Source organism: Pristis pectinata, chromosome 18 (assembly GCF_009764475.1).
Source record: "Pristis pectinata isolate sPriPec2 chromosome 18, sPriPec2.1.pri, whole genome shotgun sequence".
Lineage (NCBI taxonomy): Eukaryota > Metazoa > Chordata > Chondrichthyes > Rhinopristiformes > Pristidae > Pristis > Pristis pectinata.
The window spans coordinates 39,860,373-39,887,586 of NC_067422.1; the positions used below are offsets into that span (position 1 = coordinate 39,860,373).

The 27,214-nt window shown below is 46.0% G+C and overlaps 1 protein-coding gene across 5 annotated transcripts in view; it reads right to left on the reverse strand.

Moving 5' to 3' along the window:
- The window catches only part of eme1 (essential meiotic structure-specific endonuclease 1), a 52,362-nt gene that overhangs the window by 18,764 nt on the left and 6,384 nt on the right, over positions 1-27,214 (reverse strand). For 4 of the 5 annotated variants that reach the window (XR_007957753.1, XM_052033096.1, XM_052033095.1 and 1 more), the window contains exons 2-6: positions 24,240-25,167; positions 19,311-19,450; positions 15,425-15,514; positions 7,972-8,093; positions 538-664 (exon numbers count right to left, since the gene is read on the reverse strand). Coding sequence is in view for 4 of the 5 variants with exons in the window: in XM_052033096.1 (XP_051889056.1) it covers positions 538-664; positions 7,972-8,093; positions 15,425-15,514; positions 19,311-19,450; positions 24,240-25,140 (1,380 nt within the window). In the remaining variant the exon portion in view is untranslated. Of the gene's footprint in view, positions 1-537; positions 665-7,971; positions 8,094-15,424; positions 15,515-19,310; positions 19,451-24,239; positions 25,168-26,540; positions 26,567-27,214 lie in introns of those variants that run through there. The other variant, XM_052033097.1, reaches the window with a different exon arrangement.

Sequence of the window (27,214 nt, forward strand, 5' to 3'; positions counted from 1 at the left end):
GAGATTCTAGTGCATTCAGGTCCTTCCCAATTGTACAATGCTGAAGAATTGAATTTCTCAGCATATTTTGTTCGAGTCATGGAGTGATACAGCACAGAAACAGGCCCTTCGGCCCAACTGGTCCATGCTGAATACTACACCATAGGGCTCTGGTGATCGATAACAATCATGCTTTTGTGGCACTCTAATTCCAATTGGGGTTCAGATGGAAAGATAATGGGCTGATCAAGATTGATGACGATCCTTCTGAAATCACACAAATTATGTTTACACTTTGTCCTAAGTGATAGAACATTTTTCCTCCTGAAAATCTTTAAACACAAAAGAGGCACATCTAAAGTGAAATCCCTTCTGTCCACAGATACTGCCAGGGTGACCATTCCCAGAATTTATAGTTTTTTTTTCAGATTTCCAGCAATTGCAGTCTTTTACTTCCTGATGATGATGGACTTCAGTTCATTCTCCACTGAGCTACCACAGGGGTACTTTCAGTGAAAACAAAGCAACACTAGTGTCGCAAATTCAGTGAAGACTCACTAATTCTACATCCACTCGTGATATCAGAGACACATTGTGCTCACGACTCTTCCGTCTTGATTTATCTTGTCCATTTCTAGCAGCTGTCTGCTGATGTTTCTTCTGTGACTTCTGCTTCTTCTGTAGACTGCAGAAGAAACACAGACATTAAAATCACATTCTCTTTGGTCCACATCTCTCCCAAAAATGTTAGCTATAATTAGCAGCCCTCTAACACCTCATGCAATTCTCAGCATGCATTCCAAAACACAAATCTTACTAATAACTGCTGAATTTGATAGATCATCCATCAATTTCCAGAAAATGATTTGGCCAGCTAAGCTCCTAAGATGCAGATAGGTACTTGTATTTATATGGGAAGTAGATACCACATTCTGGAAGAGCCCTTTCTTTGCTTTTCTCCTGCAATTGTAGCTGGAATGCATTCAATATACAATGTAATGAAAAAGTATTAGCACCTAGGATTGTGAACCATCCTAAGTGATGATTCAAACCATGGCAGAGCCACATAGTTCAACATCATCATTCGATGCATATGCTTAACATATATAAATAGAAATTTATCACACAGGTATTAAAAAACCAGAAAAGATTGGAAGCATTCTGCAGATCAGGCAGCATCTGTGCAAGGAGAAAGAGTTCTTGGTCAAACATCCTTCATCAGAGCTGGGAAAGAGAAAGACAAGTTAGCTTAAGTTGCAAGAAAGATAGGGTGGGGGAAAGAGAAGGGATGGGTAGGACAAAGGGAACATCTGTGACAGGGTGAGACCAGGGTTGCTGTGATGATAGGTTGTAGAGATGATCAATGGGTAAATGGGGGAAGTTACACTGTGATTATACAAACAAAGAAGTGCAAATTGTTGCGAAGTACAGGGCAGGCCAGTCTGTGCCAATGGAGAGAGAAAACTGAGCCAATATCAGATGGATGACTTACAGCAGAAATGGTCAGTCCTGATACAAACAGAAAAAGCAAGTTACCTGAAGCAGTAGAATGTGAAACAAAAACAGTAATGCTGGAAAAACTCAGCCAGTCAAGCAGCGTCTGTTTTGGGCAGCAACCTTCCCTCAGAATGGGAGGAAACTGGGGAAGAGTGGAGGCTTTACAGTTTTCAAAGCAAGCTGGGGGAGGAGTGAAGTGCAAGACAAAAGCCTATATGGAAATGCACTTGGACAGACCAGCATGAGTGATGACCACTAGTAAGGCATTTCAAAGAAATAAGGTGAGAAAGGGACACAGAATTTTAGAAGTTGATATCATCTAGAAAGATGTAACGTGTCCAGATGGAAGATAAGGTACCATCCCTTAAGTTTGCAGTGGGCCTCATTATATATAACAGTGTAGGAGGTCACAGAGAGACTTGTCAGAATGGGAGTGGGATGCATAATTGAAGTGGCAGGCAACAGAAAGCTCAGGGTCACCCATGTAGATCAAACACAGGAGCTCCTTGAGAGTTCACCCAATCTGCATTTGGTTTCTCCGATGCAGAAAGACCTCATTGTGAACACTGAATACGGTAGAATAGATGGAAAAAGTGTAGGTGAATCTCTGCTTCATCTGGTGAGTGCAAGTGAGTGGAGTTGAAGAAGTCGTTGAACGTGACAACAACTTCTCTCTTTTTTTCCTTCTTCAGTTGAAGACCCTTTGTCAGAACTGGGAAACATTAACTGTTTCTCTTTCCACAGATGATACCTGGCCTACTGAGTGTTTCCAGTACTTTGCTTTTATTTCAGATTTAGAGCATCAGCAGTTTTTTTGATTTTCATTTATCTCACAGAACCTATTGAGCTCATGCTGGCTAAAAGAAAGAGCTACAAAGATTAATTCCATTTCATACCTTTCAGTTTGTACTCCTGTATATATAGCACTTCTGTGTCACTGATGTACTTAATAAACATGATGAAGTATTCTGCCTCCACCATCACACAGGCAGCAAGCTCCAGAGCTCTTCCACTCTTTCCATTGATCTATTTTTCCTCAGCTCCCTTCTACCTTAGATGCATGTCCCTTAACTTTTTACCTCTCTGCTGAGGAAAATAGCTCTATACTTTTCTACACGTGACATAATTTCATGCATCTCAATTAAAATTGCCCATTTAGTTTCTTTGTGCGCAAAAGTCAATCTTTCTCCACGATTAAATTTCTCCAAAACTGGCAATAATCTTCTAAATATCCTCTTCACCTTCTCTTGTACTTTGGTGACCATAAATGTACTCATTACTCTTGCTGGTAATTTATTCAATTGTAGCATTATTTCCTGCTCTTGTATTCTGTGCCTCACAGTCAAAGGCAAGTATTCCAAACACTTCAACCATTTTCCTATATATCTGGCTGCATCTGTGGAACTAGAAACAGAATTTGTATTTCAGGTCAAAGACCCTTTGTTAGTATTGGGAAAGTGGAAAAATATTTTCAAGTTGCAGGTAGGTTGGTTTTCACAACCTCAACATGGTTCTTTGTTTTCTCACCAACTTCCCTCAATAAGCCATTATCCAAACAACTCTAGAAGCTCAGGAATCACCTGGGAAACCCTGGCCTCACCCCAAGAGATATTCCCTTTGTTTTATCCATCCATCTCTCTCCTATCCCCTCTGCAACTTAATCCCAGTTCTGATAAAGTCTTTGACTGAAACATTAACTCTTTCCACAATTGCTGTCTGACCTGTGGGTGTTTCCAGCATTTTCTGCTTTTATTTCAGATTTCCAGCATCTGCAGTTATTTGATTTTCATATTGTCTGACCTATTGCCTTCAGAGATTAGTGGAAAAGCACTCCAAGATCTTGTCTTTTCAGTATCTAAGACGTTGTGTATTCCTTGGCCTTACTTTTCCTCCTTGTACTTTTCCACACTGAATTCTATTTGCTATCTTTTTGCCCATCTGACCGATTAAAAAATTGATGGACTTTCTTCAATTCACATGGGTCACTCTGTCTGTGGAGAAACTCACAATTCTTTTTATGAGCTTCAGAATACAGCATTGAGCAACAGCAGCAAGCAGCTGCTTCAAGGCAGTGGTAAAAACAAAATCCAACATTTAAAAAGTGCAAATGAAGGCTGTTAATTAATCACAGTTATAGAGTCGTACAGCACGGAAATAAGCCCTTTGGCCTAACTGGTCCATGCCGACCAAGATTCCCATCGAAGCCAGTTCCATTTGTTCGTGTTTGGCCCATTTCCCTCTAAACCTTTCCAATCCATGTACCTGTCCAAGTACCTTTAAAATGTTGTTAATGTATCAGCCTCACCCACTCCCTCTGGCAGCTTATTCCCTATACAGACCACCCTCTGGGCCAAAAAATTGCCCCTCAGGTTCCTATTAAATCTTTCCCCTCTCACCTTAAACCTGTGCCCTCTAGTTCTTGATTCCCCAACCCTGGCAAAAAGACTGTGCCCCTCGTGATTTTATACACCTCTATTAGATCACCCCTCGTTCTCCTACACTCCACTGAAAAAATTCCCAACTTGTTCAACCCCTCTCCATAACTCAGTCTCTCGAGTCCCAGTAACATCCTCGTAAATCTCCTTTGCACGATTTCCAGCTTAATCGTATATTTCCTATAGCACAGTGACCAAAATGGAACACAATATTCCAAATGCAGCCTCACCAACGTCTGGTACAACTGCAACATTACATCCCAACTTCCATACTCAATGCCCTGAATGATGAAGGCCAGCATGCCAGAAGCCTTCTTCACCACCCTGTCTAACTGTGACGCCATTTTCAGGGAACCATGAACTTGTACTCCTAGGTCCTTGTGTTCTACAACACTTCTCCAGGGCCCTGCTGTTCACTGTGAAAGTCCTATCCTCATTTGTCTTCCCAAAATGCAACACCTCGCACTTCTCTGAATTAAACTCCATTTGCCATTTCTCTGCCCACTTACCCAGCTGATCAAGATCCCTCTGTAAAACCTGATAACTATCTTCACTGTCAACGACACCGCCTATTTTAATGTCATTTGCAAACTTACTAACTATGCCTTGTATATTCTCATCCAAATCTTTGATATAGAAGTGAATTAATCATGTGTTCCTGGGGAACAGCACTGGTCACGGGCCTCCAGTCCGAAGAACAATCTTCCACCATCACCCTCTGATTCCTGCCATCAAGCCAATTGTGCATCTGATTAGCCAGCTCTCCCTGGATCCCATGCGATCTCACTTTCCATAGCAGCCTACGATGTGGAACTTTATCAAAGGCCTTACTGAAATCCATATAGACTACGTCTGCCACCCTGCCCTCATTGACCTTCTTGAATACTTATTCAAAAAAAAACTCAAATTTGTGAGACATGATCTCCCACGCACAAAGCCGTGCTGACTATCTCTCATCAACCAGTCTTTCTAAATGCTTGAATATCTTATCCTTCAGATTCCCCTCCAGTAAATTACCCACCACAGATGTTAGGCTTACTGGTCTCTAGTTCCCAAGATTTTCTTTGCAGCCCTTCTCAACTAAAGGCACAACATTAGGCACCCTCCAGTCTTCCGGTACTTCACCCATCACTGATGATAATGCCTGTACCTCAGCCAGGGCTCCTGCAATTTCCTCTCTAGCTTCCCACAGTGTTCTTGGATAGACCTGGTCAGGCCCTGGAGATTTATCCACCTTCATATGTTTTACGACAGCCAGCACCTCTTCTGCTGTAATGCAGACCATCTCCAGGACATCCTCATTAACTATCTCAAGGTCCGAAGTCTTCATGTCCTTCTTCACAGTAAAAACAGAGGAGAAATATTCATTGAGGACCTTGCCTAGCTCCTGGTGCTCTTGTCCACTTCGGTCTTTGAGGGGCCCTTTTCTCTCTCTAATTACTCTTTTCCCCTTAATATACTTCTAAAATCTTTGTATTCTCCTTAACCCTCTCATGTACCCTTTTTGCCCTTCTGACTTCCTTCTTATATATACTCCTGAATCCTCTATACTCGTCCCAGGATTCACTTGGTCCCAGCTGCCTGTACCTGACCCATGCATCCTTCTTTTTCCTGACCAGAGCCTCAATATCCCTTGCCATCCAGTGTACGGTTAGTACACATGATTAAAGAAAGTTTTTCTAAGTCAGATTAAGTGAAAAAAATTAATGGTTCCACAAATTGTCCTGCAGGCCATGATGTATTGGAATGCAAATCATCCACTTCCTCCACCTAAACCACACTCATCATCATCTTGGGCCTCGAATGGCTTCTCCCCTCATTGCCTCAAGACCACATCCTATTACCTTAGGTTCAGAACCTCAGCCCTCTCCCAACCTTACCCCCAGCTGACCCTGCACTACTGAATTTTTCCAGTATTTCCAGCTTTTATTTCAATCTTTGTTAATGTCCAGGGTGACCCAGTGTAATCAAATACAGCTATTCAAGTAGGTGATACAATACAGGGAGTAAAAGGTGATAGACAATTTACTGCATCCAAAATAAAACATCAAACAGCATCTTCACCTCGGATGAAGAACTTGAAAACCAAAGACATTGTAATCTATCACTGTGTGCTGAATGCTCCTCATATACAAACCCCCAAGAGGAGTTTCTTTCAAACCAAATCACTACTACTGGAGGAGCAGCATCTGGAAGCATGGCCAGTACCTGGTATGTATTATATTTTTTTAGACAGAGTCTGCAGCTAACATGCTAACTTTTCTTTATTCTTTCACTTCCAGGCTTGGTAGTTGCTACCAAGGACCGCATGTATTAACCATTCTTAAGTACCCTTCATGAGGTGGAGACGAGTCACCTTGTTAAATTGTTGCAGTCCTTTTGATGCAAGTACAGTGCTGTTGGGGAGGGAGTTCCAGAAGTTGCACTCAGTACTGAAGGACTGGCGATATATTTCCAGGTCAGGATAGTGTGTGATTTGGATGGTCTTATTGTTGTTGATGTGAGAGGGCACAAGGCCTGGGAGGTGCTGTTGGAGTAACTGAAGTGTGTTTTGCAGACGGTACACACTGCAGCCACTGTATGCTGATGATGGAAGGAATGAATGTTTATGGTGGTTGACAGGGTGTTAATCAAGTGGGCTACATTGTTCTGAATGAAGTCTGGTTTCTTCAGGAGTTGTTGGTGCTGCATTTACCTAAGCAAGTGGAGAGTATTCCATCACATTCTTGGTTTGAACCTCATAAATGGTGGAAAGTCTTCCAGTTGTCAAGAATGAGACACTTGTTGCAGCAAACCGAGCCTCTGATCTGTTCTTGTAGCCATGATATTCATGAGATTGGTCAAGTTTCTGGTTGATGGCGACTACCAGGATATAGATGGTGGAGAACTCAGCGATGGTAATGACAAGATTGAGTGGTCGTGCTCTCTCTTATTGGAGATGGTCACTGCCTGGCACTTTTGTGGCACCAGTGTTACTTATCACCCATGGCTGCTGAATATTGCTGAATGAAGTTGTGAATGGAATTGAACACTATGCCGTTACCACTGAATATCCTACTTGCGGCCTTGTAGTGGAAGAATGGAGTAGCTGAAGGTGGTTGGGACAGGGACACTGCCCCAAGGAACTCCAGTGACATCCTGGGAGCTGGCTTGATTGAACAACTATCTAATGCAACCAGCTTTCTTTGTGCGAGTTGTAACTATAATGGCAGGAGATACAATCCCTGTACCTTCTCCTTTTCCCCTTCCCACTATCCGACCTAAACAGGCTTTCCAGGTTAAGCAGGATTCACTTGTAGGTCTTCCAGTCTAGTCAACTGCATTGGGTATTCACAATGTAGTCTATTCCACATTGGAGAAACCAAACGCAGATTGGATGTCTGCTTTGCAAAGCATCTGCATTCAGCTGATGGGGCAATCCTGAGCTGCCAGTTGCCTGCTAGTTGAAATTCTACATTCAACTCCCACTCTGACCTGCCTGTGGCCTCCTGCATTGTTATAATTAGGCCCAATGCAGGCTTGAGACACAGCACCTCATCATCCATAAGGGCAGGCTACAGATTTCCAGACTCAATATCGAATTCTACAACTTCAGGTAATTCACTTTCTCTGCATCAGAAATGGCCAGGTCATATTCTAGCATGTGTTTTTTTTTAACTTTCTTTAACTCCCCAACCAGTGGCATGTTATGCTGTCAAAGCCCATTAACTTCAGTCTTACCACTGTTCATTAATGCCACACAAAATCAAACTCAGCCTTTATGTTACCCATTAATTGTGGTAATTATAGAGGAAGGTATTTCGAGGCTGGCACTCCCCTGGTGGCAGGAGTCGGGTAGGTGGTGTGCAGCCTGAGGCATTGTAGCCTGCAGGTGGTTTTGTGGAACATATTTTTTAATTTCCCTACCTAGCACGTTTAAACAAATGATCACTTTAAGATTCGCTTTAATTGTGCACAGCAAAGGTGACTGTTGGTCCGAACAGACATTTTTTCTTCATGGTGCAAATATTTGCAGTGGAAAGTAATGAATAAAGTGAGCACTGTACAGTGCAAATCTAACCTGAAGTGCTTTTCCAGTTTGACAATGACCAAAGATGGAACTCTCCCTGCAGATTTCTGAAGAATATTAAGAGTAAAACTCTCCAATGTCACCTGGCCTTCAGTAGCAGCACCTTCCAATTCCTGGATGGGAGAAAAGAAATTGTACGAAAAAGAAAAAGAATTGAACCTACAAAGAAGTTGCAATGTTTAATGTATTAACATAGAACAGTATAGCACAGTAACAGGCCCTTCGGCTCATTACGCTGTGCCAAACTAATTACACTAGTGATTAAACGCTTACCTACACTAATCCCTTCTGCCTACACAATGTCCATATCCCTCCATTCTCTGCATATTCACGTGCCTATCTAAGGGTCTTTAAACATCTCTATCGTATTTGCCACCACTACCACCTCTGACAGCACATTCCAGGCACCCACCACTCTGTGTAAAAAAAACTTACCTCACACATCTCCTTTGAACTTACCCCCTCTCACCTTAAATGCATGCCCTCTAGTATTAGACATTTTGACCTTGGGAAAAAGATACTTGCTGTCTACTCTATCTATGCCTCTCACAATCTACTTACCTAGCAGGGGAGAGACTGTGATCAAAAAGGCGGGCCGAGGTTCCAGGATGAATTCGTGGTGGATCGTGGCAGATCTCTGCAGACACCAACATTGAGGAGAAGATATTGAGGACTCTTCGCGATCAAGCAGCTGCCTGATGAGAGCTTAACCTGCTGATACAGAGGAGGATTCTAATGCTGACTGGGAAACCAGTCTAACTCCTCTATTCAGCAACCACATCAGGATGGCGGCAGCGACGAGCACCTCGGGAGGAGGAATCCGCAATACTGTTAGAGTGACGGTGAAGGACCTCAGCGATGGGAACCCTTTCACAAGGGACCTCTTCATCAGGAAGGTCTTGCTGGATACGTGCAAGTTCGAGGTGAAGGACATCTACTGCCTCCAGGACTTCACGGGTAACGGGTACTTCGACGTTACATTCAAGTACCCGGTGGGATGGCAGAAGCTGCTGGAGGACTTTCGGGAGAAGGGGAATGAAGCTCCGCTGTCACTGCTGAAGGTGCAGCCTCTCTTCACCCTCCCCACCCAGAAGGAACGTGTGGTAACGGTGCACGTTTAACCCACATGTGCCCGTGGTGGACGTCCTCACCTTCCTGGCTTGGTACGTTGACGGAGCGGGAAGCTGTGTCGACAAAAAGGACCTGTTTGGGATCTGGACCAGCAAGCACCAGGTGAAGGTCAAGTTGAGAGTTGACACAAATGGATCCATCATCCACCCCCCCTCAGCGTTTGCCATCGGAGGGAACCGTGGATACATGGTGTACACGGGACAACCCAGGGTGTGTTGCAACTGCAGCAAACCTGGACACGTGGCGGCCCAGTGCACCGCAGTCATCTGCAAGAACTGCAAGCAGGAAGGTCACCACACAAAGGACTGTCAAGAAAGCAAACGTTGCAACCTGTGTGGGGAAGCAGGCCACCTCTACAAAACGGGCCTGTACCTACGCACAGGCAATAAGAGGGGGTGTCAGCACCAACTCCCCAGGGGACACTGACACACCCCCCACCAGCATGGGGGCCTCAGAAGAGACCGAGACCAGGGGTGGCAAGGACAGCCCGACCGCCTTGAGCTCCCAACCCCCAGCTGTGAACTCCCAGCCCCGTCCCCAAAAGGAGGAGTCAATGGAAGAGGGAATTGGGGAGGGACAGGAAAGGGAATGGCAGACCGTGAAGAGGAAGAAGGCACAAAAGACACCACCCAAGAGACAACGGGCCACAGAAAGCAAGGGACTGGAAAGAAAAGAGTAATGCAGCAGGTGGACACCAGCAACCTCTTCTCGTCGGAGGATGAAAGCAGCAGCAGAAGCCGACGATGGAGGCAGAGGAAGCGGCAAAATGGAGGAGAGAACACGGATGAGATCCAACAGACAGGAACAAGCGAGGGAACAACCCTGCCTGCCGACCCCCAGCTCCAGGAGACCAGGAGCAGCGCAGAGGCCGTCGCCCCCCAGCTCCGGGAGAGGTAAGATTCTGGACCACCAGCGAAAGGAACAGGGGCACAGGCGGATCCCCCCCCAGTGGCACCACCAGCCTCGCCACAAGGGACCCCACACCCAGGGGGAGACCACTCCCAATATCTGAGCCCGGAATTGGTGAGGCAGTTCACCAAAGCTGTGGGCATGAGGGCCCAGAACAAATGAAAATGGACTGTGAAACTGGAACTGAACTCCAAATGAGCTATGGAGATAAAACTGGCATCTTTAAACGTGCGCAGTGTGAAGAGCACCGCGCGATGTGTTAACGCCTTGCAGTTCCTCGCCAAGGTAAAGGCAGATGTGACTTTCTTACAAGAGTGCAGGCTACCACATCTCTGCAACTATCGGAGGTGGTTGCGATGGTGGTCCCACGGACTGTTGGTATGGTCGGGGGGCAATGATTGTTGCGCTTCCGGCCTGGGGATTCTGATGCGGGGGTGCAACTTCTCAATCACCGGGGTCAGAGAGGTGGTGGTGGTGGGGGGGGGGGGGGGTGGGGTGGCTCCTCGTGGCAGATGTGATGTATCGGAACACTTCGCTCCGGCTAATTAATGTGTACGCCTCACCCGTGTGGAGTAAGCAGCTGGCCGTCCTCCAGCAGCTCCCACTGCTGCTGGCGACGTCCCGGCTGGTCGTTCTGGCAGGTGACTTCAACTGCATCATCGATGCGGCTGGACGATCTGGCAGTGCTGACAGCAGACTGGATGGCACCTCCAGACTCCTGACGGAAACGGTAAAGGATGCCAAGTTGCACGACGCCTTCAGCACCCCTACAGGCGGAGCACAGCCGCAACACACCGTCGAGTTTGGACGGCTCAGCCCGGTCCCAGATTGACTTCCTGTTCGTGTCGGAGCCAATCACAGTCAGATCCACCGACGTCACGCCGGTGTTCTTCTCTGACCACCGTCTCCTTCGGGCCTCCTGTCACCTACAGGAGGACCAGAAGGCAGGCAGGGGGATGTGGAAGTTGAACGTCAAGCTGCTGACCCCAGAGAGCATGGAGGAACTAAAGAGGGATTACGCAGGTTGGAGAACCATGAAACCCCTCTTTGACTCCCCTGCGCACTGGTGGGAAGCGACAAAGGAGAACATCAAGAGGTTCTTCATCCGCAGGAGGGTCCAGAAAGCAAGACAGAATCAGAGGGAACTGTGCCAACTCCAGAGAGACTTGCAGCAACTCCTCCTTCTGCAGTCAAGGGGGGTGGATGTGCGGGAGGAACTCCTAGAGGCAAAGAGCCGGCAAGCCCAGCTCCACGCCTCCAAATCCTCCAAGATTATCTCCCGATCCAGGGTTTGCTGCATGGAGTAGGATGAGACGTGTTCACGTTTCTTCTTCCAAAAGGTGCACAGGGGGAGCTCTGTGATGCACAGCCTTAAGGAAGAGGACGGCACAGTAGCATCCTCGCAGACGAACATATTAAGGATCTGCAGATCCTTCTATGCCAGTCTATACGACAAAAAGGCCACAGACAGCACCGCCTCCCAGAACTTCCTCTCCTCTATCACGGAGGTCTTAGATGACAGCAAGCGGGAGAGTCTGGACCAACCACTGACACTCGAGGAGCTGACTGGCTCCATCTGTTCCTTTGATTTGAATAAAACTCCCGGAAGCAATGGCTTACCGGTGGAGTTGTACTCGGCTCTGTGGGACTGGATGGGCCCAGACCTGCTGGAAGTGTACAATGCTATGCTTCGGTCTGGCAGTATGTCAGAGTCTATGAGGAAGGGCACCATTACCCTCATCTACAAGCAGAAGGGGGAGAGGGCAGACATCAAAAATTGGAGACCCACCTCACTGTTGAATGTGGACTATAAGATCCTGTCCAAGGCCATCGCCAACAAGGTCAGGTCTGCTCTGGGACAGGTGATCCACCCGGACCAAACCTGTGCTGTACTTGGCAGGAAGATCTTTGACAGCCTCGTGCTGCTCAGGGATACCATCGCTTACGTGCAGGACAGAGGGGTGAACACCTGCCTGGTCAGCTCGGACCAGGAGAAGGCCTTCGACAGGGTATCACACACGTACATGCTGGATGTGCTCTCCAAAATGGGCTTTGGGGAGGGAATCAGGAATTGGATCCAACTGCTCTACACAGACATCTGTTGCGCAGTCCAAATCAATGGGTGGGAAACAGACAGCTTCCCCATCAAGTCTGGAGTCAGGCAGGGCTGCCCTCTCTCCCGTCTTGTTCGTGTGCTGTATAGAACCCTTTGCCGAATCCATCAGGAAGGATGAGAGCATCAGAGGGGTGATGTTGCCAGGCAGTGGGAGCACCCAGGTGAAAACCTCCCTGTACATGGACGACGTCACCGCCTTCTGCTCAGACCCAAGGTCAGTTCGCAGATTGACCAGCATCTGCGACCAGTTTGAGTCGGCATCAGGGGCCAGAGTCAATCGCGCGAAGAGCGAGGCCATACTCTTCGGCAACTGGCCCGACCGATCCATCGTCCCCTTCACCGTCAGGCCTGACTATCTGAAGGTGCTGGGGATCTGGTTCGGAGGGGCTGGGGCGTGCAACAAAAATTGGCGGGAGCGGATTGGGAAGGTGAAGCAGAAACTGGGACTGTGGGAACGGTGCTCCCCATCAATAACTGGGAAGAACTTGGTCATCAAGGTGTGAGGTGCTCTCAGGGCTGCTGTACTTGGCGCAGGTGTGGCCTGTTCCTCGCTCCTCTGGCTTGGGAATCACTCGTGCCGTCTTCCGGTTCATCTGGGGATCCAGGATGGAGCGGGTCCGACGGGCCACCATGCACAAGTCCCTGGACAATGGAGGTAAAGGTGTCCCCAGTGTTGCCCTCCACCTGATGACCACCTTCGTCTGTGGCTGCATCAGGCTCTGCGTGGAACCCAAGTATGTGGGCACCAAGTGTCACTACGTACCGAGGTTCTACCTGTCCCTGCTGTTGCGAAGGATGGGCCTGGTCCCATGGCCACACGGTGTCCCAGTCAGCTGGATGCTGCCGCGCTACCTGTCCTTTGTGGAAAAGTTCTTCCAGACCAATACCTTTGACCACAAGTCCATCAGGCAGTGGTCAGCACGGAACATCCTGCAGGCACTGCAGGAGAAGGACTCAATGGATACTGTGGGGTGGTTCCCTGAGCAGACTATTCAGACCATCTGGCAGAATGTCTCATCGCCAGAACTCACCAACAAGCACCAAGACCTCGCTTAGCTGGCAGTGAGATCCTTCCTGTATGGTTGGAACCTCACTCCCAGCGTGCGGTGCCCCCGGGAGGACTGCGCTGGGGACGAGACGGTCGCCCACCTCTTTGCGGGCTGTGGGTTTGCGAGGAGGGTGTGGCGAAAGATGCAGGGGTCCTTGTCACGGTTCATCCCCAGCAGCTGCGTAACAGAGGATTCTCTGATCTACGGGCTGTTCCCGGGGACACACACACAGACGAACATCAACTGCTGCTGGAAGGTCATCGACTTGGTGAAAGACACCCTTTGGTCTGCCCGAAACTTGTTGGTCTCCCAGCACTGCGAGATGTCCGTAGAGGAATGCTGCCGACTGGCACATTCCAGGCTGCAGGAGTACGTGCTGAGGGACGCACCGAACCAACACAAGGGCTCGGTGGGGAAGGACTACAGTTTAGGGTTCTTCTGCCACTGGAGAGGGAGGGGCAGGGTCAGGCAAGAAAGCCCCTTAAATAGTGTAAATATGGGATTGGGGTAGCACCCCAGGAGCCACACGAGTAGCATCGGTGCTGTTTTCTTTTATATAAAAAAGTAACACTAATGATTGATCTGTACAAGAATGTAAAGGCTTGCACTGTTTTATTATTGTACATAGTTTGTCTTTCATTATGAATAAAGTTTATTTTGGAATAAAAAAAATAAACTTCTATCAGGTCTCCCCTCAGCATCTGCTGCTCCAGAGAAAACAACCCAAGTTTGTCCAATCTCCCCTGATAGTAAACGTCCTCTAATCCAGGCAGCATCCCGGTAAACCTCTTCTGCACCCTCTCCAAAGCCTCCACATCATTCCTATAATGGGGTGACCAGAATTGAATGCAACACTCCAGATGCGGCCTAACTAGAGTTTTATAACGCTGCAGCATAACTTCCTGACTCTTGAACTCAATACCTCCACTAATAAAGGCAAGCATGCCCTCTGCCTTCTTTACCACCCGATCAACCTGTGCAGCCACTTTCAGGGAGCTATGGACTTGGACCCCAAGATCCCTCTGTACATCACCAGTGTTAAGTTCTTATATTTAATTTTACCTCTACTTCATTATATCAGATTCCAGGAATTTTAAAGATGTCATTGGGTACCATTCTACCCAAATGTAGAATGGAGTTACATTTCTGCCTTAATTATATTAGATTCTGAGATTCTTGCTTATATATGATTCCAGTAGGACCCATCAGCCACTGATATCTAAACCTAGTACAGTACAACTCTGACAACTCGGCACCTTTGGGATTTTGATGCTGTTGGTCTGGCAGATTTTCTGGACTGTTGGTGGTTACTCCAATTAATATTCCAACATGTTATAAATTCACTTTCCTTTTAAACCATCAACATGTTACACAGTATATATAATGATGGACTTTGACCTTACGATCTACCTTGTTGTGACCTTGCACCTTATTGCTCTGCACTTTCTCTGTAGCTGTGATACTTTTCTCTGTACTGTTATTGTTTTTACCTGTACTACCTCAATGCACTCGGTACTAACTCAATGTAACTGCACTGTGTAATGAATTGACCTGTACGATTGGTATGCAAGACAAGTTTTTCACTGTACCTCGGTACAAGTGACAATAATAAACCAATACCAATAATAAAATGTTTCAATGAAACAGGTGAGTTTAAAGGGCGCATGGAAACAGGGTCTTGGTTTAGTTTAAAGGGAGCTGGATGCTGAACAATAATGTTGCAGATTAATGGAGTTTCACTGTAGTCATTCTTCCTACATAAGTAAGCATCAACCACACACAGGCATGACAGCAGAATCCAATCTTTTCTTCATACAGTGCTCACGTGTTTCTATGGATATGGAGTAGGGACCAAAGCTGATATTTTGTCCCCTACCTAGCCTGGAGACACCAGGTCTCTGGCAAAGAACAATCTTCACAATACAGAGCAGGAATCAAACCCAAGCTCCTACATTCTCACTAGCCATACAGAAACTTCTGCCGGTTTCATTCACTGGGAATTACTTACAGACTAAAATGGTTCTCTCTCCACAGATGTTGTTCAGTGTTTCCAGCATTTTCTATTGTTATAAATGATTTTAAGTGCTGATGTTTATGGCTGAATTTGTTGATTCTGAACATAAAACGTGTGCAGGGAAGACCACCTTCAATTTAAGTTCAGTGTATTAAATGTTTGGCCTGCCCATTCCAAGATCAGTGTGCTCAAACACAATGAAAAACAGTTCTAAAGTAGTTTTACCTGTTTTTGCGCATGAACCATTGACACAAACTCTACCAGTGGGATGTGAATTACAACATGAAGCTCATCCGCCCAGTCAGCTACTTCATTCTGCAAAAGTAGGTAGCAAGAAGTTTTAGTATTAGACTATATATTAGGGCTACCATGTGCACTGGTCCAGCTAATATGTTTAGTCAGACTTTGTAATCATGGTATGGGATTATATGGAGATCTATTCAAGTAAAGTTTTTATTTAAATTAATTGAGAAATGGTGAAAAGCACAAGGTAAAGGATACAACAAGTTTCAAATGGAGGAAGAGCAAAAGTAAGCACTTGAAAATTGATTTGACTTTTAAAAACTTGAAACCTCAAGAAGAGTGGAAAGGCAGATTCTGCAAGAATGGGTTGTGGAAAGTTGCATAGCGATGGGACAAGGTAAGCTAATTATATAAGTGATTAAGGGTGGATAACACAAACAAATGTTCTGGGTTACTGAGCTTCTATGTCAGGCAACACACAAAACACTGGAGGAACTCAGCAGGTCAGACAGCATTTACGGAAGGAAATGGACAGTCCAGATGAAATATTGAAAGTTCGACCCGAAATATTGACTGTCCATTTCCCTCCATAGATGCTACCTGCCTAGAGTTCCTCTAGAGTTTTGTGTGTTGCTCTACATTCCAGCATCTGCACTCTCCTGTGTTTCTATGCCAGACAGTAGTGTCCAGGAAATGCAGTGGTGATTGACTAACTGTTCTTCCCCTCTTCTTTTTGAGGTCCTCAAACTACTTTACAAGTGGCAAAATTCCTGTTCCAAAGGAAAGCACAGGTACTAAGGGGAATATAGACGAATGGCCTACAAAATAATAAGAGCAGGTTTGACAGAAACCTATGACTAGTGGAGTACTCAAGGGGACAGTTAGAGAGAGAGAAAAAAGGCTGTGAAATGCAGGCAAGTATTGTAGGAAATGGCCTGCAGATCGATTTTCCTCTCTCCAGAAACACTAAATTAATATGACAGAATCTGGAAGGCTGCAATGCGCCCCGAAGGAAGATAAGGTCCCCAAGCTTACATTAAGTCTCGTTACCAAAGTGGAGGAAACCACAAACAGATTGGTCAGAATGAGACAGAAAATTGAAGTGACAGATACTTGGAAGCTCAGGGTTGACCCTGCAGATTGAACACAGGTGCTCCACCTGGTGTCATCTAATCTGCATGTGGTTTGTCCAATGTAGAGAAAACCACACCATGCACACGGAATAGATTAGACTGCCCTAGAATAGGCTCAAGGAGTAGATGTAATAATTGAAGATTGTAGTTTTCCTTGGAGTGGAGGTGCCTGAGGGAGGAACTGATAGCTGTAAACACAATTATGAAGGACAACACACAAAGCATTGGAAGAACTCAGCAGGTCGGGCAGCATTTATAGAGGGAAATGGACAGTCAACATTTCGGGTCAAGACCCTTCATCTGGACTGAAAGTTAGCAGGGAGATAGCCAGTAGGAAAGTTGGAGGGAAGGGGTGGAGCAAGAGCTAGCAGGTGATGGGTGATCAACAGATCATGGAGGGCGGAGAATGGGAGTGGTGTCAGAAGCTGGGAGGTGATAGGTGGAAGTGGCAATGGGTGGAAGATGATGGAATCTGATAGGAGAGGGCAGTGGACCATGGAATAAAGAGAAAGAGATGGGGAGGGGAACCAGTGGGAGGGGAAAGAGATGGGGGCCTGGTGGATCAGGAGGAGATAGAAAAGAAAAAAGGGACAGAGGAGGAGGGGAAGCTTGAGAATTCATGCCGTCAGGTTGGAGACTGTCCAGGCAGAATATCAGGGGCTGTTCCTCTACGTTGCATTTAGCCTCCACTTGACAGTGGAGGAGGCCATGGACAGACGTGTCGGTGTGGGACTGGGAAGAAGAATTAAAATGGCCGGCCACCGGGAGATCCAGGCAGCCATGGCGGATGGAGCAAAGGTGCTTGGCAAAGCGGTCACCCACCCTGTGTCCGGTCTCACCGATGGAGAGGAGGCTGCAACGGGAGCACTGGATGTAACAGATAATGCCGTGGGATTCGCATGTGAAAACTGCCTCACCTGGGAGGGCTGTTTAGGGCCCTGGGCGGTGGTGGTGAAGGAGGAGGTGTAGGGCCAGGTGTTACACTTAGTGTGGTTACAGGAGAGAATGCCTGGGAGGGAGGGGGATGGGTGGGGAGGGAGGAAGGGAGGGAGGGAGGGAGAGAGGGAGATGGGTGGGGAGTCACATAGAGAGTGACCACTGCAGAAAGCGGAGAGGGGAAGGGATGGGAAAACGTGGTTGATGGGGGGGGATCCTGTTGCAGATGGTGGAAGTTGCGAAGAATGTTATGCTGGATGCATAGGCTGCTGGGGTGGTAGGTGAGGAGCAGGGGAACTCTACCTGTCCAGTGGGGGGGGGGGGGGGGGGGGTGGTGGTGGTGGAGAATTGGGGCGAGGGCAGACGCATGGGAAATAGAGGAGATGCAGGTGAGGGCTCCATCAATAGTAGTGGGGCGGGGGTGGGATCCCCGTCTTCTGAAAAGGGAGATTTCCAATATCCTGGAATGGAAGGCCTCATCTCGAGAACTAATGCGGTGGAGATGGAAGAACTGAGAAAAGGGAATGGCATCCTTACAAGTGACAGGGTGGGAGGAGGTGTAGTCAAGGTAGCTGTGGAAGTCACTGGGTTTGTAGTAGATGTCAGTGGGCAATCTATCTCCTGGAATGGAGACAAGAGGGCAAGAAAGGGGAGAGAGGTGTCGGAGATGGACCAAGTGAATCTGAGGACGGGGTGAAGGTTGATAAAACCGACAACCTCCACACGGGTGCAGGAAATGGCATTGATGCAGTTGTCAATGTAATGGAGAAAGACTTGGGCAGTGGTGGCGGGGTAAGGTTTGGAACATGGACTGCTCCACATAGCCAACGAAAAGGCAGGCATAACTGCAGCCCATGTGAATGTCCATGGCTACACCTTTAGTTTGGAGAAAGTAGGAGGAGCCAAACGAGAAGTTGTTGAGGGTAAGCACAAGTTCTGTCGGTGGAGGGAACTGGTTGGGTCTGTGTTCCAGACAGAAACGGAGAGGCCCAAGGCCTTTCTGATGGGGGAACAGAGGTATAAAGGGACTGGACGTCCATGATGAAAATGAAGCAGTTGGGGCCAGGGAGCTGAAAGTTGTCGAAGTGGTGGAGAGCGTGTGAGGTGTCACGGATGTAGGTGGAAAGGGACTGGACTGGGGCAACAAGATATGAGGAGACGAGTTTGGTGGGGCAGGAGTATGTGCCGAAGTATTAAAATATTTTATTCATGCAAGGATGGACATCAATGTTCAATCTCAAAATACCTACAGTATGCTTTCTGAGCTGGCCACAGTAATCTCTTCAGGGCACTGGTTAGGTTTTCCTGTGCTTATGAGGTGAGACTTGATTAAAATATATAAGATCTGAGGCGGTCTCGACAGGGTAGAAGTGAAGGGGGTTTCCTCCTGTTAGAGAATCTAGAACTAGCAAAAAAGGGTCGTCCCTTGAAACAGAAGAGGTGAATTTTTTCCTCTCAGGGACACATGAACTCACTTCCTTAAAGGGTGATGAAACCGAGTCAATGACTATTTTGAAGGCAGAGGTAGAGGGCTACTGATAAACAAGGCAGGGAAAGGTTAACATGAGTGGACACGAACTGGAGTTGTGGTTACTATCAGATCAAACCTGATCTCATTATGGTGCAGACTAGGCCTGAGGGTCTGAATGCTCGTACTTCTCAGTCGACTATACTGCTCATGATAATTCTGGACATAATACAGATTGACTGGAAATCTAGAGTAATGGACCCATGCTTCGTAACATGCTAATTTTTCCGGTCAACCAGTTCCTAAGACAAAACACAGGAATATCACATACCATCTGCTGCCCGACAATACAAGCTTGTCTCCTCCTCCAGGTCACACTATGGGAAATTGTCTGATTTTCTATCACACAGCTAACTTCCATAGCCTGTAGAGTGCTTAACAATTGTCCCCCTCCTTCTACCTGTAGTAATCCTGTCAAAGTGAAATAAAGACAATTCAGTGGGATCCATTGCACTGTCCCGTCTTTCACTGGTAGATGTTAAATGCAAATAATTTCAAAAACAATATAAATTAATGCAATATACTCCCAAGTTACTTTTGGAGTTCCATGATTGTTATTATAGGAGCAGGCAGATGGTCTCAATGTCATGTACCAACTGACAGAAGGTTAAAAAGGCAGCAATGCCTCAGGATATTAATGGAGGTCAATCAAATTTAAAAGTCATTGGCATTAACTTTTCAGGGTTAAGCTGGCCATTCAGAAAAATACTACCAAACAATGAAGCACCATCAGACACATGAAATAAAGTAGTTTTCAATATTGTACTATGTGGATTTCTTGTAGAAATTGGCAATGGAATGAATTGATGCACTGTCCACTGAAAAGGCAGTGTTGGCAAATTTGGAAGTTTTCTGATATCATTGGCATTAAGAAACAGAAACATAGAAAAACTACAGCACAATTCAGGCCCTTCGGCCCACAAAGCTGTGCCGAACATGTCCCTACCTTAGAAATTACTAGTGAACCCATAGCCCTCTATTTTTCTCAGCTCCATATACCTATCCAACAGTCTCTTGAAAGACCCTATCGTATCCGCCTCCACCACCGTTGCTGGCAGCCCATTCCATGCACTCACCACTCACTGAGTAAAAAACTTACCCCTGACATCTCCTCTATATCTACTCCCAAGCACCTTAAACCTATGTCCTCTTGTGGCCACCATTTCAGCCCTGGGGAAAAGCCTCTGACTATCTACCCAATCAATACCTCTCATCATCTTATACACCTCTATCAGGTCTCCCCTCATCTTCCGTCTCTCCAAGGGGAAAAGGCCGAGTTCCCTCAGCCTGCTTTCATAAGGCATGCTCCGCATTCCAGGCAGCATCCTTGTAAATCTCCTCTGCACCCTTTCTATGGCTTCCACATCTTTCCTGTAGTGAGGCGACCAGAACTGAGCACAATACTCCAAGTGGGGTCTGACCAGGGACCTATATAGCTGCAACAATACCTCTCGGCTCCTAAAGTCAATTCCCTGATTGATGAAGGACAATACACCATATGCCTTCTTAACCAGAGTCAACCTGCGCAGCCGCTTTAAGCATCCTATGGACTCAGACCCCAAGATCCCTCTGATCCTCCACACTGCCAAGAGTCCTACCATTAATACTATATTCCGCCAACATATTTGACCTACCAAAATGAACCACTTCACACTTATCTGGGTTGAACTGCATCTGCCACTTCTCAGCCCAACTTTGCATCCTATCTATGTCCCTCTGTAACCTCTGACAGCCCTCCAAACTATCCACAACACCCCCAACCTTCATGTCATCCGCAAACTTACTAACCCACCCCTCCACTTCCTCATCCAGGTTATTTATAAAAATCACAAAGAGTCAGGGTCCCAGTACAGACCCCTGGGGTACACCACTGGTCACCGACCTCCACTCACAATATGACCCTTCTGGATCCACACTGCAATGTCCCCTTGGATCCCATGTCTCCTCACCTTCTCCATAAGCCTTGCATGGGGTACCTTATCAAATGCCTTGCTGAAATCCATATACACTACATCTACTGCTCTCCCTTCATCAATGTGTTTAGTCACATCCTCAAAAAACTCAATCAGGCTCGTAAGACAGGACCTGCCCTTGACAAAGCCATGCTAACTATTCCTAATCATATCATACCTCTCCAAATGTTCATAAATCCTGTCTCTCAGGATCTTCTCCATCAGCTTACCAACCACTGAGGTAAGACTCACCAGTCTATAATTCCCTGAGCTAATCCTACTCCCCTTCTTGAATAAGGGAACAACATCTGCAACCCTCCAATCTTCCGGAACCTCTCCAGTCTCCATCAATGACGCAAAGATCATTGTCAGAGGCTCCGCAATCTCCTCCCTCGCCTCCTACAGCAACCTGGGGTACATCCCATCCGGTCCTGGCGACTTATCTAACTTGATGCTTTCCAAAAATTTCAGCACCACCTCTTTTCTAATATCTACATGCTCAAGCTTTTCAGGCCACTGCATGTCCCCACGACAATCCCCTAGATCCTTTTCCATAGTGAATACCGACGTAAAGTATTCATTAAGTACCTCTGCTATTTCTTACGGATCTATACACACTTTCCCACTGCTGCACTTGATAGGCCCTATCCTTTCGCATCTCATCTTGTTACTCTTCACATACTTGTAGAACACCTTGGGGTTTTCCTTCATCCTGCCCGCCAAGGCCTTCTCATGTCCCCTTCTGGCTCTCCTAATCTAAGTTCCTTCCTTTTAGCCTTGTACTCTTCCAGATCTCTAACATTACCTAGCTCTCTGTACCTTTTGTATGCTTTTCTTTTCCTTTTGACCAGATTTATTATAGCCTTTGTACACCACGGTTCCTGTATCCTCTCGTGACTCCCCCGTCTCATCGGAACATGTCTATGCAGAACTCCACACAAATACCCCCTGAATATTTGCCACATATCTTCCGTACTTTTCCCAAAGAACATCTGTTCCCAATTTAATCTTCCAATTTCCTGCCTGAGAGCCTCATAATTCCCTTTACTCCAAGTAAACGCCTTTCTAGTCTGTCTCTTCCTATCTCTCTCCAGTGCTAACGTAAAGGAGATAGAATTATGATCATTATCACCAAAATGTTCACCCACTGAGAGATCTAACACCTGACCAGGTTCATTTCCCAATACCAAATCAAGCACAGCCTCTCCTCTTGTAGGTCTATCTACATACTGTGTCAAGAACCCTTCCTGAACACACCTAACAAACTCCACCCCATCTAAACCCCTCACTGTCTGGAGATGCCAGTCGATGTCTGGGAAATTAAAATCCCCCATCACAACAACTTTGTTATTCTACACCTTTCTAGGATCTGCTTCCCTATCTGCTCCTCAATAACTCTGTCACTATTGGGCGGCCTATAAAAAACACCCAGTAAAGTTATTGACCCCTTCCTGTTCCTAACCTCCACCCACAGAGACTCTGTTGACAATCCCTCCGCAACGTCCACCTTTTCCGCAGCTGTGACACTATCTCTGATCAACAGTGCCACTACCCCACCTCTTTTGCCTCCCTCCCTGTCTTTTCTGAAACACCTAAAACCTGGCACTTGAATCAACCATTCCAGCCCCAGAGCCATCCAAGTCTCTGTAATGGCCACCACATCATAGCTCCAAGTATCGATCCAAGCTCTAAGCTCATCCGCCTTATTCACAATACTCCTTGCGTTAAAATAGACCCATCTCAAGCCTGTCTGAACACTTCCCTTGTCTATCACCTGCCTATGGAACTTACTCCTAGCTTCCTCTATTTGAGAGCCAAACACCTCTTCCCCAGTCTCTCCAGTACAGATCCCACCCCGCAACAATTCTAGTTTAAACTCTCCCCAGTAGCCTTAGCAAACCTCCCCGCCAGTATGTTGGTCGCCCTGGGATTCAAGTGCAACCCGTCTTCTTTGAACAGGTCATACCTGCCCCAAAAGAGGCCCCAATGATCCAGAAAACTGAATCCCTGCTCCTTACTCAAATCCCTCAACCACACATTTAACCTCCTCCTCATTCTGTTCCTATACCGACTGTCACTTAGCACAGGCAGTAATCCGGAAATTACTACCTTTGAGGTCCTGCTTCTCAACTTCCTTCCTAATTCTCTATAGACCTCTGGCTGTTCTCCCTCCCCCTTCAGTATATCAATTGAACTCCCACCCCATCCCAATCCAGCACCCTAATTTTCACACCATCCTTCTCCATCTCTGTAACTACCTGCAATCTTAGAGTTATGGTCACAATTTCTGGAATCTCTTCCACAGACACTCCAACCAATTGCCCAGCTGATTCTCTAAGATTAGGTCTAGTTCTGCCTTTTCCCTGGTCTACTTCTGGCTCGGAAAGCTCTCCTGGAAGTTCCTTAAAATTCACTTCTTGAGCCTTTCATACAAAAATGGTCCCAGTGAATTTTGGGGAATTTAAAATCCCCTATTACTATAACCTTATAACTCTTGATCTCTCTCTGATATTTCTATTTAATCCTGAATTTAGCTCCAAATCCCAAATGTTGTCTGCCATCAAAATTGCTTCTATCAGTTTCTTTAAAACTGTTGGGCTTCATTTGCAGCTCATCCATCCCTGTTTTATCACCTCAAGGCTGGATGTCGCCAGGTTTCCTGAACTCCACTTAATACAAGCTCAAACTCAATCATGCCTCGCCTATCTGAGTCATAGTAAATGCTTGTGTCTTGGCTTCCTGTCTTGAATTCATGTCCTTCAGTGAATATATGGACTTATTTGTTCCTCCCTGTCTAATCTAGTTCCATGTTTTCAGTGAGCTGGTGTGTGTTGGCTTTACCTTGGATCTCTCAGTTTCAGTATATTGTACAACAATGCCACAGAAGCGTGCCAACACAGACAGAGCACCATTGAGGAATTTTCTAGAATTTTATTTTGACTTTTTCAATGTTGCTGTATACACCATTGCCTACAAAATTCTCAACTGCACCTCTAACCGCTGCCTTCGGTGGCACCTCTAAACACTTATTTCTTGATTCACATCAGTTTGATTTCATCCTTGATGATCTTTGGAAATTCAGTCTTGGAGGCACTATATAAATGTAAGTTGTTGGTTCCAGTACTTTGCAGTACTTGAAGTATTTTCCACATTATTAAATCAGGTAACTGTTGCAATAATGACTAACCTAAGCGTGATTTAACAAGCTTTGTTTGCCTACTACATCAAATTTGTTTTTAAAAACTCACCTGGATCAATTGAGACCTGTATGTGTTTCAGACACTCCCCTGGTCGCAACATCTTCTCAATGCCAGCCAACATCTTTCTTGTAGCTTTTTCTTGTTCTCGTAGTCTACGAATATTTTCCTTCTCTGCTCGCTGCAGCTCTCGTTCTTGACATTTTTTCAATGCCTCCTGTTGAGCTCTTCCCATTTCTGATGGATTCCGTTTAATCCTTTTCTTATGGTTAGATGGAGCTGTTGTCACCTCTTTGGAAGATGCAAGATCTTTGATACATGATTGACTCAAATTTGAGTGTGGCTCACATGATTTTACTGGTTGCAATATGCAGAGTTCATCACCATCAGAGTCTGAAATGTCCCATGTTGAGCGGGAAGAGACAGCTCTCCGTCGAATGAATGAAGGTCCCATAGTTTGGTCTTTAAGTTCAGTGACATCAGCTAGCTTAACCTTGGGATCAATTTGACTACATTGAAGTTTATTGGGGACATGACTATAATTTTCTTGACTAGATTCGGAAATTGAGCGGTCAGATTTGTCAAACTTTTTGTTCTCAGCAAGTTTCATCTTTAGTCTTTCTGACAGAGGAATTTCTAGATCGTTTTCACCATCACTCTCACTACTCACTACCATTACTATTTCATTGGACAAGCAGGCAGGAGAATGGCTGAGATCCAGCTGAGAGCTTTCAGCTTCACCAGATAATGGAAGGTCACAGCTTTTGGAATCTGAACCTTGCACATCAATTGAAGTTGCCCGTTTTGGAGCTCTGAGATTGAAATCCAAGGAACCATCAGAAATTGCATGACTTCGAAGCCCTGTGAAGTTGATAGCAGGCAACTTGGTTGAATCATCATCTAAGTTTGTATCACCACCTTTGTTTTCTGAATCATCGTTGCACCACAGCATCCTCTTGGCAGCTCAAAACCGGCACACCTCAAATAAGACAAGATGCCAAATAATGACATTAATATACAATCCTATATTGTTCGAGCTGTTTTGATGAATTTGTACTGTTTATGGTGAAAGAAGAATTAATTCCCACTATAGGTACAGAGCATCAGAATATAATGCTGTCAGGTTGGATACTGGACAGATGCGAGACACAATAAATCTCCCTCCACCTAGTCGACAACTTGCATCAGCCACTACGTGCAAGTAGTATTTCAAAAAATAACAGTCCTGAAGATACAAGTTCTCCAGTTCAGTCTGCAAACTCAATCCAGACCACAGTTTACCAAGAGGCAGATTAAGCATGCAAACTTAAGCAGATATAGGATACTGCATGTGCCTGGACAAGTGCAGCTCCAAAATCCAAGACACTCGATACTACCTAAGAAAAAACATGCTGCTTGACAGTGTTGTGAGAAAGGTTCTTTTGGTATCTTAAAGATAAAGGTCTGGACACACAGCCCTTGTAATTTAAAAATGGTTTATTAACAAAGACAAATGCAGGACAGAATGAATGGGAACAGATGCACACTCGCACACTCTCAAGCATGAGATCATGAATGTGGAGGGAAATCGTGACAGAGGGTGAGGTTCGTTCACACACACACACACACACACACACACACACACACATACACACACACACACACACACACAATAACTGGGTACAAATGATCAAGGAATAAACTATACAATGTTTGGACACCATGATTCTGGACAAACATTGGCTCTTTGGTCTCGGGAGTCCTTAACTAACTGCCCTGGAGTAGTGCACAGCTTACCTCAACATCCTCGGACACAGAAAAAGAGGAAGAAAAACCAAACATGCAGCACTTATATGCTGCTGGGGGGCTGGGTAGCCCAGCAAGGACAAAGGTGTTTAAAAGGGCCAATAGTAGATGTGGCCAGGAACAAAGGTGCTCGCACAGACCAGTCCGAGTGGTCCAGCAAGACAAAGGTGTTTACCTAATGGGGCAGAGCCGGGCCCCTGATTGACAGTGGTATAGCTTCCGACCTGATAGGCAATGCTATCATCTGACCATGGGGGTCAGTAGTGTTGTCACCGTCATCTGACCCCTGGCCTTTCATACTACAGACAGTCATCCAAATCTCCACCATTAACTTTTACTCCAACCACACCAATGGAATCACTATGATCAACAAAAGAGCACTTCAGCAACTTTCCAAATCTTCTTCCACAAAACTTCCTGAAGCCACAGCCTCCACCAACCAGAAGAAAGACGTTGCATGGTTACAACATCATTTACAAGTCCCCTTCAAAATCCTGTCAATATACTATTATCATTATTCTTCGTTGTTGCTTTGTTTATAACACCCCATAATGGGAATACTTTCACCTTGTGTAGCACAGCTAATCAAGAAGATGCCTCACCAACATCCTCCTCAGAACAATAAGGGAAGAAAATGCTGGACTGCCAGTGATGCCCACATCCTGTAACTGAATGCAAAAAGATATTTCCATTGGTGCTTGTTGGAATCAAAGCTGACTTCCAGATGTGAAAAACTGTTAACAACCCAATGCCTCACCCATTCAGAATTCTGAATCTATAACTTCCTTAACATTTAAAACCGAGGTGCTTAGGAATTTATTCTCACAGGAGGCGGTGAATCGCTGGAATTCTTTACCCTGAAGGGTTATAGAAGTAAGATCACTGGAGGTATTCATAGGTGACATGAATACATTCTTGAAAGATTGGGGAATCGAGGTCTACGTGGAAATGGCACAGAAGAGGAGCTGAGGTCTGGGACACATCAGTCCTGATCATATTTAATGGCAGACACAAGAGAATGCAGATGCTGGAATCTGGAGCAACAAACAATCTGCTGGAGGAACTCAGAGGGTTGTGCAGCATCTGTGGGAGGAAAGGAATTGTTGATGCTTTGGTTGAAAACCTGCATCAGGACTGAGGGTGGAGAGGAGAGACAGACAATATAAAGAGGGGAAGGGGACTGGTGGGACAGGAGTCCGAGGTGATTGGTGGACTGAGGAGCGGTAACTTGACAGGTGGGT